The sequence below is a fragment of the Jatropha curcas genome, chromosome 4, assembly GCF_041381405.1.
Source record: "Jatropha curcas cultivar XTBG-Jc1 chromosome 4, XTBG_Jcur_1.0, whole genome shotgun sequence".
In the NCBI taxonomy this organism is placed as follows: Eukaryota; Viridiplantae; Streptophyta; class Magnoliopsida; order Malpighiales; family Euphorbiaceae; genus Jatropha; species Jatropha curcas.
In genome coordinates, this window is record NC_143154.1 from 29,849,807 (window position 1) to 29,863,997 (window position 14,191).

General features: G+C 33.9%; 1 protein-coding gene across 1 annotated transcript; it reads left to right on the forward strand.

The window, feature by feature from the left end:
• The first annotated feature begins 283 nt into the window (after positions 1–283).
• Positions 284–13,963, forward strand: KEU (Sec1/munc18-like (SM) proteins superfamily). Its single transcript, XM_012231704.4, has 21 exons — positions 284–509; positions 1,610–1,668; positions 2,773–2,854; positions 3,516–3,594; positions 4,385–4,435; positions 4,547–4,643; positions 4,773–4,805; positions 6,017–6,142; positions 6,784–6,975; positions 7,052–7,135; positions 7,221–7,319; positions 7,393–7,469; positions 9,036–9,129; positions 11,148–11,273; positions 11,353–11,448; positions 11,603–11,722; positions 11,810–11,890; positions 12,822–13,012; positions 13,193–13,283; positions 13,376–13,465; positions 13,558–13,963. The coding sequence occupies exons 1-21, from the start codon at positions 437–439 to the stop codon at positions 13,609–13,611; spliced, it is 1,995 nt and encodes a 664-aa protein (XP_012087094.1). The 5' UTR covers positions 284–436; the 3' UTR covers positions 13,612–13,963.
• Positions 13,964–14,191: the final 228 nt, after the last annotated feature.

Sequence of the window (14,191 nt, forward strand, 5' to 3'; positions counted from 1 at the left end):
ATTAATTAAATTAAATTAACATTACTATGAGTTAAATTAATAGTCATTTAGAACAACTTTCTTAATCTAAGTAACAGATTAATCCGATTTAATATGATAAAAACCGGGTAATATTGTTAGTCCAAAAAGAAGAAAACAAGTATTGAAACTTCATACCGATTCAAAGACGAAACGCGAAATAACAATTGGCCGGTTCAATCAGGCTTCTGTTATGGTCAACACGTCACCCCCACGAGAGCCGTTTTTCCATAAATATATAAGTCAATAATTAACTCGTAATAAAATTAAAGAAATTAAAATTTTCTTTTATCTCACGCCCTATTTCTTACCTTTTTGATTGATCTTGCTTTCTCCTTCGATCCTCTAACCCGTCCCTCTACTTCCATTTCTAGAGCAGCATCTACCTGCAATTTCTTGTATTTTTGGATCAATAGACATGTCGTTCTCAGATTCTGACTCGTCATCTTATGGTGGCGAGTACAAGAATTTTAGACAAATCAGTCGTGAACGTGAGTTTTCTTTTCTTTCTGATATATGAATACAAATGCATATTATTTTCCTTGTTCAATTCAATTTAAAGTATAAGCAATTTGATATGAGATAATTTGATCGGTTCTGTTTTCATAATGTTTGAGTTCTTCTCTGCGATGTTCTGTTAAAGTACTGTGTAATTCAATTTGCTTTGTTGAAATTTTAGTGTCTAACTTGTGATTTATAAGCATTTGTATACTGTAGCTGATTTTGGTGTGGTGATGATATTATTTGCTGCTTCTTCAAGTCTAATGTAAGTTTAGAGTAGCTAAATGCGAAAATCGCTTGGATTGGATTTTAGTTGATATGCAATTGATTGACCTCACTCCTGTCTTGTAATTGCACTCCACTGGATACTTGAAATGTGCAAAAATTTTCTAGGCTTACACACACACACACATATATATTTAACTTTTGAGCGACTATGGCCTTCACGGCTATATTATACATGCCTTTAGCTAAATGATTATGGAATTTGTCTATTGCTAGTCTACTAGACACTCAAAGAATTAGGATAAGCACAAGGAGGTCCCGTGGTTTTCATTAGATGAAATACTTGTATTGCTATTTGAATTCTTGGATTCAGGAAGTAGAAAAATGAGACGCTGAGATAGTTGGGCCTGGGCATCTTAAATCTAGTAGAAGGTCAGTTTTTATGTGCTCACTATAGATTAAGAAAAAGAATGCCGTGATTGATGCATAAGGCTGAAATTGCTGCATTCAGATGGTAATTCCAAGCATTTCAAGTTTCAAAACTTAGATTATAGAACCATGGAATCAATTACTGAATATTTATGCTATGATGGCAGGTCCTATGAGTCTGTCCTTTTTGTTATGAAATGTTTTCTTTAACACACTTGAAAAAAAATGCAGCATTGTTATAATGTTTAAGTCCTTTATGTCACTAATGGATTTTCCTAAAAACACTATGGGAAAGCCACTTAAATTAGACCATTTCAAGTTTGATGTTATTGTCTGTGTTTTCTGTTTGATATTCTGTTAGAAAGGCATAGTCAATTGCTTGTTATATGTGTTAGTTGGCCTGATTATTTTTTATTTGAATTTGTTGACTGTTCAGGTTTGTTACATGAAATGCTTCGATCTGCAAAATCAGGGGACTCAAAGTCAACCTGGAAGGTAAAATAACTTGTAGATTCTTATCACTTGTTTATTGTTTGCTGGTCCTGCATATCTTGAAAAATTTAGAGTCTTGTGTTCTTCCAAAGGAAAAATTCTAGAAGTTATGTGGTGTTTCTTGGACTTTGATGTGAAGCATCAGGCATATGTTAATTAGATACTCTTGCACGAATTAAATGACTTAGTTTTTCATGGAGTTCTGGGAATATTTTTCTTTCAAAACATCAAACGATATCGATACTTAGGATTTGAGTGTTATCTGCCTTGCTTGCATTTTATGACATGTTGACTAGATCTATTCGATATTACACAAATTTTGGATCTGTTGGGCGTGATTATATCCAACAGGTTGTTCAACGTGGACGAGATGTCCCATAGAAGTGTTTTTTTTAGGGTCTTACAGATTGCTTAGGCAGAATCAGTTTGCACTTTCTACTTTAAAAAATTTGAAGTGCAGGTCTTTGCATTTTGTTTTTTTATTCATCATGCAAAAATTTAAATAATTGATCATGTCTAATTTAGTTAGACCCTTTTCTCTCCTTGAAATTTCCTTTAGCCTTACAATCATGTTTTGAGCATATGAAATATGCTCTCATTTCTCTCAAAGAGATAAAATGAGAAAACATTCTGCATGCACTTATTCATTTATGAGTTCTGTTATCTTTGTATTCTGTCTAATTGTTTGTATGTAGAGTTGTTGCTGAATATATATAAACTGCGTGAATAAAATGAGGTAGATTGAGGAGTTAGACTGGTTATGAGTTAGATGTTTATACGAAAGCTTGGATCAGGATTAGATATGCTGGGTTTTTCTATGGTAATTCTTTGGTATGTGGCTTTTGAGAAAGAAATTAGTGATGAAATTCTTACGTTAGGTTCTTTTTTTTTTTTTTTTTCTGAATGGAGGGGCCTTCTGGCATGGTAGTCAACTGATGTAGTTGCTTTATGACTGCATATCCATAGGATTATATTCTTATTTAATTTAACCTTTTCTTTTCATTCTTCTATGTTATGGTGGCGATGTGTCATATTGCATGCTTTTGTCCATTGTATCTTTGCATGATATTGCTAAATTATGTCAATTCTTGAATGTCTTATGTTTAGGTACTTATCATGGACAAACTTACTGTGAAGATCATGTCTTATGCGTGCAAGATGGCTGATATCACACAGGAAGGGGTTTCATGTAAGAATTAGAATGGTGAACTGTGAAAGTTTAGGGCTGCTTTTGCGGTGTTGTTACAGAATATTTTTGAAACATGCTTTAGAGCATAAGAATAGGGGAAAAATTTTATTCTAGTGCAGTTTTTGGAGTAAAGTCTTGTTTGAATTCCTACTGTTTGTGTTTTTCCTTGTTCAAAATGTATCAAACTGCAAAGAAAAACTTTAGCTTTTGTTTATTCTTAATTGGGTTTATAAAAAATTGTCTACAGAAGAACTATACTGAATTTTTCACGTATAAATTAATCTTCATCTTCAGAGGAGGCAGACTATAACTGTACCCAAATTTGGCTTTATTGAATTGAGTTGAATTAACATTTGATGATACTATAATAATAACTACTAAGTAAATGCAAGTATTTTGAATAGTATAAGGAATTTTTTGAGGCGCAGATAATTTAATTAAAAAAGAAAACCCCTTGCTGTGTGATTTGTTTATTTTTCATCTTTATTTACATGTAAGTGCTCTTGCTTTTCTCTTGCATATAAATTACATGGGTTAGGTGAGACAATATGAAGCTATGTTAAATAAGATGTTAAGTTCAGTTTCTTGTTCTAGTTCCTCAATAGTTACTGGATTTTCTTATTTATTTCCCTTTTTTTTGAAAAAAATTTTTTCCTTGTAGTGGTGGAAGATATATACAGACGAAGGCAGCCATTGCCCTCCATGGATGCTATATACTTCATCCAACCAACGAAAGAGAAGTAATATATTTTCCTTTTGCTGGCTGTCAATATTGATTCTCTTGTGCACCCAAACACATCCTTATTGTAATTATTGAGGCACTTACTTTGATGGATAAGTTATTATTGGAAGTTTGATTCTAAAATTGAAAAATAGATCATGCTTGAGCCCTCTTTGTTGCCCTAAAGAAAAAAGAGAAAGGAAGAAGAAAATGGTGGAAGTTAGCCCAAATGTTCTTAGTTTTATATTAAGTCATTAGTAGGTAATAGAGCCTATAGCCTAAGTAGTTGAGATTGTGATATAGGGTTATTTTACAAAGATTGGATCTCCAATGGCTGTCTTGAGGCAGTTGAATGAAATATTTAAATACAATTTTAGGATTAAAAAGTACATTAATATTCCATCATTTCTCTCTCACAAGTTCACTGAGTTTGCATGGTAAGATTACAAATGAACGTGATGGTTCATGGGCTTACATGATCTGGATCTAATTCTTTCATGATTCCTTTTTGTCAATCTAATTTGTTTCATTGTTGTACCATGTAGTTCTTGTGCAATTTTATGACCAGAAACCTTATGTTTGCAATTTCCTCTAGGGTTAAAATTAACTTGCAACTTAAAAATCTACCATGTTGGTTTAGGTTAGCTTTTAGGGATTGGTGTGCTGTATTTCTGTTTTATTTGTCAGATGAACTGGTGTACTCTGGCTTTCTTTCTTGTTTTTTCTCCATAGATGATTTTAGACTCTCTCTGTCTCCCTTCATCTATCTATGTTATTTATCTGATTTTCTTAATGTGTCTATTTTTCAGTGTTGTGATGTTCTTGTCGGATATGTCAGGGAAGGCTCCTTTATATAAGAAGTATGTCTAAGATTTTTATTTATTATTTTGCATTTGTGCTTGGATTCTGGAGTCCTAACTTTCTAATGTTTTGTCACCCTTTCTTTTGTTTGCTCTCTTTTATCGGTGAAGGGCATATGTTTTCTTCAGCTCACCCATTTCAAGAGAATTGGTTACTTATATCAAGAAAGATACAAGTGTATTGTCTCGCATAGGAGCATTGAGAGAGGTAAAGTTCTCATTTCCTTGGAAAGCTGTTATTCTTTTTTTGATTGATGAATATGCTGAAACAACTTATTTTTAGCTATTTGATATACTGATGGATAGTGAATTTTTCTGATCTGTGTGAGGATTGCAGATGAATTTGGAGTACTTTACTATAGACAGCCAGGTATATGACACCACATCAATCTATTTGTTGAATATTGTGTCGTAATATGGGCAACGAGCCGTTCCATTAGTGCTTTATGGATGAAGTTCTGTTGTCAATTGATTGAAGCTTTGTTGTTAATTATTATTGCTGGGAAAACAGTGTTTTACTCATGGTTGAGTTTCTAAAGCAATATTTAGGATGCCTCAAATGATCAATGATGTTTCTACCTTGTGTTATTGTTACTCTATCAACAGTAGAACTTCAATCAAATTGGTTTTTGAAAATTTGATGTTAAACTTTTGTTCAAAAGTGTTAATAGTTTTATTTCTTGACATTGTAATAGTGTATTGCATATTTAGAAGTTAGATGCTATCTGTGGTTTGCTAGTATTGTTAGAGCTTAGAAATTCACTTTTGTTGTTTCCTTTTCTTTCTGTTTTCTTCCTCTAGTGCTCTCTTGTACACTAGGGCGCATCTCTTTTGTTTTTGGCACTTTTGATAAATTTGTTGCTTTCTCTATAGTCCTATATAATTCCAACTACATCTCTAGAACCACCCAGTTTCTGATATTCATAACTTAGCATAAGCTCTTCTTTCACTTTGAGAAACATGGGAATAACTGCATATAGCTTATCAAAGGAACAGGGGGTGAGTGATGATGTAATTTAACTCTCACCTGATTTTAACCACTTAAACAGCAAATGATCTGTATGTTAGGCTTGAGTAAGCGTAATGGTCAGAATTGGGGTCGAAAAGATAAATTACTATTATTTTGCTGTGGCTGAATGTTGTGGATATTGTTTGAGAATTCAAATCAGTGAGGAAGAGAATAAAAGTTAAAATATTAGGAAATTCTGTAGAGCAAAACTTGGTTATCATGGTTTCAAGAGAACAAAATGTCTACAGAATTACTGAATACTACTTAATGTGAACTAAGTTTCAAATTGCATGGCTGTGCTTGTTTAAACTCTTTGGTATTTCTAGTTCAGCTAGACTTGCACAGGCCTTCCTGTCCAGACAAAGGTTTTTTTTTTTTTTCTTTTTCTTTTTTAGTTTTCAGAAATTTATGTATTGCTATAACATACACTATTTATTTTCTTAGACATTTTGTTGTTTTTAATATTCTATTGGCAATGATGTTTTCTTGATCTTATTTCATCTTCTCATCATCATCCCAGCATTTTATGATCTTTATTTTTGTTTGGTTCAAATTTGACATTCTTAATACAGGGTTTTGTCACTGACCATGAAAGGGCTTTAGAGGAACTTTTTGGGGATGAGGAGGATTCTCGGAGTGGTGATGCATGTTTGAATGTGATGGCTACTCGCATTGCTACAGTTTTTGCTTCTCTAAAGGTATATAAAAGTTAAATTGTCCCCAAACTTTGTTGTGGACTTGTTATCATATTTTTTAATTTATTTTATTCATATAAGATTATTATTTTTGCTTAAAGTCTATTTTATTAATATAAACTTCATTTTGCAAATACATATAATATTATTTTAAAAAATATGATAACATCTGCTGATTGCCTAGCTACTTTTGGTCATATTATGCCTCTTAGAATCTTTGCTCTTATTTTTCCACCGCCTGATCTTGTCCAGCATCATTTTAAGATGTGTTCTTAGCAGCGCTCCCCTTCTTTGAGGCCTGTTAGAAATTGTCCTTATGACTAATGGATAATGGAAAAAATTGTTGATAGAAATTTTATAACAAACAGTTTCCATTTAATTTTAACAGAGGATCCTTTTTTAAGTTTATACATATAAATTAAGGCCTGTTTGAGCTCATCAAAAATAAAGAAAACACTTCAGCTTAACTTCCGCTTTGCTGTTATTTGCTAATGTTAGGGGAAGAATGTCAATTGAGCCAAAATCACTGTTCCCATGAACAGTGATTTTGGCAGCGATTTTAGTATATATATAATAATGGCCATTGAGTTGTGATTCACATTGTTCTGATAATATTCTGAGGCATGCACATATCTAATTTTCAGGAATTTCCTTATGTGCGCTATCGTGCTGCCAAGTCACTGGATGTGACTACAATGACCACTTTTCGTGACTTGATCCCCACAAAACTTGCTGCAAGAGTTTGGGATCGCCTAACACATTATAAACAAAAGATTGAACATTTTCCACAGACAGAAACATGTGAGCTGCTCATCCTAGATAGATCTGTAGATCAGGTAAACACATGTTGCCTATTGACTCACTATACTCTTGTTGCATGGCTTGGTTAATGTGTTTGCTTTGCATTTCTAGATTGCTCCCATTATACATGAGTGGACGTATGATGCCATATGCCGTGATTTACTGAATATGGAGGGAAATAAATATGTACATGAGGTGAGTTAATAAAGTATTATCCACATATGCATGCTTTTGCCCATTTCCCATTGGATCTCTTTTGATCATGAATCCTACTGTTCAGGTTCCTAGTAAATCAGGTGGTCCTCCTGAGAAGAAAGAGGTTCTTTTAGAGGAACATGATCCTGTCTGGCTTGAGCTTCGACATGCACATATAGCAGATGTAAGTATGGTGCCTATATTTCTTTCGTGCATCCATGATGTTAATACTCAGTGATCCTTGGTTGCCTTGTCAGGCTAGTGAACGGTTGCATGAGAAGATGACCAACTTCATATCAAAGAATAAAGCTGCACAAATCCAACATGGTTCAAGGTTTGTTTATAATTGTTGTTAATGAAAATTGATCACTTTGTCCAAGGGTGTATAGCATTAGGCAAGAGAATTCTCTCTGATGATTTTTGAGTTGCCTGGTATATTCTGTCTTGCAAATTTAAAATAAGATGAAAAGTTCAATTGATATGAGCCTGTGTTGAGTGACTTGAGTCATATAAATGAGAAAGTTTGCTTCTCTGAAAATCTGGTGCAGCTTTTTCTCAATATTTCTGGGTATTCTTTTTCAACATTGCTTTTCTTCGCTGTATCTTTTAAAACCAGGCACAGCATGTGTTCTCCCTCAGCTTCCTCTTCATTCTCTTTGCTTTTTTGGGTAACAATCTCGTCTTAACCATCCTCATGGTTATTTTTTAGGTTTTCTGTTGTATAAGCTGAATTATCACAGCCAACAATCTTTATATTGGTTCTTCAGGCTAATCAAATAGATCAGTGTTCATTGCCTATATGAATGAAAAGAAAATTTAGAAAACATCGATCCTCATTATTTTTAGTTCTTGTTGTGGAGTCTTGTAATTTTGTTAATTCAAGAGGTTTGATGATAGGTAACCTGATACCTGTATCTTATTTATTCTGGCAATGGAGATCCTTAGGAGGATGGTTATGAGGTTTATCAAAGGTGATTTTAGCTTTAGGTATGGGTAATGTGTTTTTGGAATGCTGATTCTGGGGCCATTAGGAGATGATATGCTATCCAGTTCACCAATGACATTGTGGAGAAAATGCAGTTGTTGTGTTGCATCCTGTTTTAATTTTTGGGCAGTTCAGAGTTGAGTGAAAATTTTATATTTGTGAATTAGTACCATTGCTGGTATATGTGTCAATTAATGAGCCAGCAGGAATTAGGTTGTAAGTTGGTCCTTCTCCCAATTTCTTATTTGGGGTTTATGTTCGTTGGGTTTGTGGAGGGGCATCTTTAGACAAATGGTTCTGCAGGCTGAGAGTTGAAAGAAAGTCTGTGGAGGAGCTAGTGGACCTCAAGCATGGAGGACAGAATGACATAAGGTTCTAATTACATTACCTGTCATAATTACAGAAGATTTAACAATTGTGGCTGGTGATGCCATGGACATTTTGGAAAAATTAGCTTGCAAAAGAGAGGATGTAAATGGTTCAATGGTTGAGGTCCATAACAAGAAAAAAATAATGGTCCATAATGGGGTATAAAATGGTGATAACGGTCCATTTTACCTGCGATTCTCAAAAGAACTATATTGTTTTCAGTGCAAAATAATGGCTGGGCGAAAAAATGTTAAACATTGGTTGTACTTACAACCATGAGATGAATGAGTTCTGCAGTTTGCAGTTAGTTTTTCTTGGCACATTTCTGCCTTTGTTTTCCATCCCTGTGTCCTTGGTTCATGTAGGACTGGCATATATAGTTGTCTTCATATCAACAATTTATACTTGTTTGCATTGTTGAAGAAGAGATGCTTGCATACCCCATGCTTTCTTTTATTTGTTAGCTTCTGGACTTTTAACTACGATTTCAATGATTAGTTGCTGTCATGATATATTTCTTATTTTGAAGTCTCACATGTTGTGTAGAGATGGTGAACTTTCCACCCGGGACTTACAAAAGATGGTTCAAGCTTTGCCACAATACAGTGAACAAATTGACAAGCTTTCCCTGCATGTAGAGGTTGGTTTTTTGGTTTTGACCGCAGAGTATTATTATTCTTCTTCGCTGAATAGTTTTCTTATATAACAACCTCGTCTATCATCTTTGGAGATATTTTTCCAGATATTTTCTTTTATTTGTCCAACATGGTGCAGAAGTAACATTCTTTTCTTGGTTTTTGAAACTCAATGAAATGCATCTTGGGCGTTGGTTCACATAACCAGCAATTGCTTTCCTTAAGTTAATTGACAAATTTGTTACATTGTATTCCAACTGTATTCGTTGCTTATTCTAAATTTCTTCCCCATTTGGCTTTGTTAAGAGCCTAACCTTTGACAAAACAATATGCCACCATGATTGGTAAATGGTGGTGGCCGCCGGTGGGTGGTGGTGGTCGGTGGCAAATGGTGAATGGTAGCAGTGACTACGATGATTAATAAATTTAAAAAAATATGGATTTATAAGGTTTGTCAATGTCCGGAAAATGTTTCTCTCTCTCTCGAAATGAGAAATTATTTTCCTTAAAAAATAATTTAATTTTCCTTTGACCAGGAAAATATTTTCCATTGATTTATTTTCCTGAACGCTCCATACAACGGAAAATTCTGAAAAATATTTTCCTGCAAGTTGTTTTACGGAAACAAACGGAGCCTAAGTTTGAAAGGCATAAATATAATGGACTGAAAATTACTTTTAAACATGTCATTTCAAATATACTAGAAACTTTGGAATTCTAGATCTCAAATCAAATTTATATCCAAACAAAACATAAAGTTAATAGATGCTATGGCTATAACATGAAGCATTTCCCCTATGATTAAGAGGTGTGGATGCTTTTGGGCATGAAGATCAACTGGTAGAAGATATTGAATGTGGTCAATGTAGATCAGCATATGCTATTAATAGTAGGGTATCTACCTATGTGCAGTGGAATTATGGTCTGTTGCAAAAGATTTCAGTGAGCCTGGGAGGGAATTATGGAAACAAATTATAGAGGTGGACTTTCAACTGATTTGATATTTTAATTTGGCTTACGAGGAAAATATTGCTGCGGATTGGTTGGCTGAGTTTTCTCCTCCACTTGTTCTTTGCTTCTTAGTTATCAACCTCTAGGTTGGGTGCATAGTTGCTTTGACTCTTCAGCTTACTTAAATTTAATTGTCTTTGACAAGGATTCTTGGACAGGGTTGGACGGTTCAATATTTCCAATTAGTGGGAAAACAGTGGTGGATCTACATAGTAAAACGAGGGGTCAAGTGACCCTTTTTTTGACAAAATTCTGTGTTCTAATAAAATACTAGCACCTGGCAAAGTTAAGAATAAAAAATAAATTAAAAAGATTTTGTTGTATAATGGCACACTGAAAAGTCATCATCAAACTTAAATTTATCCACTTTAGTTTAGCTTTTTTTTCTATAGAAAAAAAAACTCTCTCGTCTCTTTCTCTCTTTCACACTCTTTTTAATTTTATACTATATGAGATACATTTGGGTAATTTAAGGTATGTATATTTTTCTATTTCGAATTTCATTTTGTTTCATTTTCTATCTCTTTGTAATTCTAATTTCATTTTGTTCTTTAAAATAGTTAGTAAATTCAAAATATTAGTGAACTCAAACCCAACGTATTTAATTTTCAATTCATTTGGAAATTTCATATGCTCTTAATTATTTCTTTCATTAATGAGTTACCTATTTCGCCATGGAAACAAAATTTTCTGGATCCACCGCTGGGATAACCTAGGGATTTTTGGAAAACAGGCAACCCAACCCCTGGACCAAAACATGAATTAAGTACTTGTACCAAGTCCAAATAATGCAGTTCGGCTACTGTTACTAAATGTTAATTGCTTAGTGGTGGCTTGCCACAGAATTATAGCATGTAGCAAGGTAGCTAAAATGTTGTAAACAAAAATACTCCATTTTTCTTCTAAATGCATATGATGAGACCAAGAATATTAGAAGGAAAAGAACATCTACTGGTTGCAAGAAGTTTTCACATGGCCAAGGCTTCATGCAAATTAAATTTTACGGATGCAGATTGCAGGAAAAATTAACAGAATTATCAGAGAATCAGGCCTTCGAGAGATAGGGCAACTGGAACAGGACCTGGTTTTTGGAGATGCAGGAATGAAGGATGTAATTAAATTTTTGACTACTAAAGAGGTGAGGATTTCTAGTAAATTGTACGGAAGTACTACAACTTGTCAAATGTACTTATATCGTTTAACTTCCTCTCACGCAGGATGCATCTCGTGAAAATAAGTTGCGTTTGTTGATGATTCTTGCGGCAGTTTATCCTGATAAATTTGATGGCGAAAAGGGTCTCAATCTAATGAAGGTTTGTCTCTTGGCTCTTTTTCTTACTCTATTTACAGTTCTCATTGTTCCATTTGCGAAGTCGGGTGTGTAGTTGAATCACACCTTTCCTGACTTGATGCTACTGAAATATCTTTGTATGCCTATTGATCCCTATTATTTGAATGTCTTTTCAGTTAGCAAAATTACCTGAAGATGATATGAATGCTGTGAATAATATGAGGTTTCTTGGGGCGTCTACAGATTCCAAAAAGAGTTCAACTGGAACTTTCTCTTTGAAGTTTGACATTCATAAAGTAAGAATACATGTTGCTGAAATGCTGCTGCTTTCTGTTCAGTAATCTAAGCCTAATCTTGCCTCTTCTCTTTCTGTCCCACCACAGAAGAAGCGCTCTGCTAGAAAGGACCGTGTTGGTCAGGAGGAAACACAATGGCAATTATCAAGGTTTTATCCAATGATAGAGGTACAGTTGAAGTTGGAATCATTTTCTATGTAGTATTTCATGCATGCTTTCGCATTCCCCTTTGTTTTCTATTAGCATAAAGAGTCTCATGATTGGAGCACTTATAATAGCAATCATTTACTTTTTAGGTGCGAGTATTCAGCCGGTTCGGTTAGTTTGGTTTGAATTTTTAGCAAAACCAGATTAAGAGGAACTTCTTAAAAAGGAAAACCAAATCGAAATGCTAGGAATAACCGAAAAAGCAAACTGAATTAACTGAAACTTTGAAAAAATATATTTACATATTGCTTAATGTATGAAAATATTTTAAATATATTTTTATATATAAATATAAATAAGTGTATTTATAACTTGGTTTAGTTTGTTTTTTTTTTTTTTTTTTTTTTTTTTTTTGGTTTTTTTGTTCCCAAAATCAACCTGAACCTAAATTTAACAAAACTCAAAACTCAAAACCAAAACAAACCAAACCAAACAAACCAAACCAAAATTGGATTGGTTCAATTCGGTTTTCGGTCGACAGAACCATCTGCTCACCTTCCCTATTTGTTTTTGCCTAGTATTTTTTTTTTTTTCTTTTTTACCTATTTTGAGAAGGTGTGCCAAAGTTGATCTCTCATTGTTTGGCAAGTTTTGGCAACAATTGAATCAAACACAATTTTGCTCTGAATCTTCAGATGTTTTTATGGCTTGAGGCCATGGCTAGCAAAAATCAAATGGTTCATAATTTGTTCTTTTGCTTGGGAGAAAGGATTTTTTTTTTAAGTTATCTTGTAGATTTTCTTCTTATAGTTTATTGATTTTAAGTTTTATTATGAACTTGTAATTTATTTTGGTCATCCATCTTACTGTACAAAATTATTCATTTTGTGACCTGTTCCTAGGTTATGATGAAAAGAATTCAAACTTGCTGAGAATGCTCTTTATTTTTCAGGAGCTTGTTGAAAAACTTAGCAAAGGAGAACTGTCTAAGGATGAATATCCATGTATGAATGACCCAAGTGCAACTTTCCATGGGGCACCCCATGTTGCATCGACAATTCAAGCTCCAACTCCTCATTCAATGAGATCAAGACGGACAGCAACATGGGCTCGACCACGAAACTCTGATGATGGGTATTCAAGGTGTTTTTCTTTCTTTTGTAACATAGGCAGATTTATCCTATGCATCACCCTTTTAAATGCCCTATTTACCAAATAATAGTGTATTCCATTGTTGAAGATCTTTGGATTTGGAAATTCCCATAAACTAATTTTGCTGTTTTTGCATCCTGAATTGAAATGTTTACTTCTGTTGACTGACAGCGATTCAGTGCTGAGACATGCATCTAGTGATTTCAAGAAGATGGGCAAACGTATTTTTGTATTTATTGTTGGGGGAGCTACCAGATCTGAGGTACAAGTTCTGGTCTCAAGTTCATTTTTTAATGTTTTTTTTTTTTTTTGTCTTGGATGGTCCTATAATTTCTCATAATAATCCATCCTCAGCTAAGGGTTTGCCACAAGCTTACAAACAAGCTACAGAGGGAAATAGTTCTAGGCTCTACAAGTCTTGATGATCCTCCTCAATTTATTACGGTAACTAGTCCTTTCTAGAGTTTCCAGTGCTCCTCTTCCATTACCAGCCAAATCTGTGGCCTAACTATATTTTTTATTTAATTATACTGCAGAAACTAAAGCTACTGACTGCGCATGAACTCTCAATAGACGATCTACAGATATAAATGATGTGGGTCAGGAAGCTGAGTAGGCGCTTTCAATAGGTTCCTAATCCCATTTGTGTTCGTAGATAGGCATTTGCATTCATTGAATCCTTTTTTTTTTTTGGTCTCCCTCGGTTTTTAGTGTTCAGTGTAAAAGTTTCTGCTTTTTGATATTTGTAGTCGCTTGGCTTTGTCTTGCACGTGCTGAAGCACCCTGCATTGCCAGGCTTATTGCAATTGGCTTGCGGATTGTAATTGATAAGTCTGGATGAAACTTTATGAGAATTTACTGTGTATAATATTATTTTACTAACCAATAGAAATCAATTGAGCTTTGAAATGGGAAAAAGAAAATGTAAAGCAGTGTTATTTACGCTTTGTGGTAATGTTTCTCTAACAATTGCTTTTTTTTTTTTTTTTTGTTCTATTTGCTTTAAAATGATGCCCTGTTTTTGACTGCCATAAGTAATCTAAGTTTTCTACTTTAACATAGATTACTTTGCAATTCCCAAAATCACATTTGTAAGTTCATATATTATAATAGATTGGACAAATAAATTATTGATTCCATCATGCTGCTATTATGAGCCTATCTGCTTGT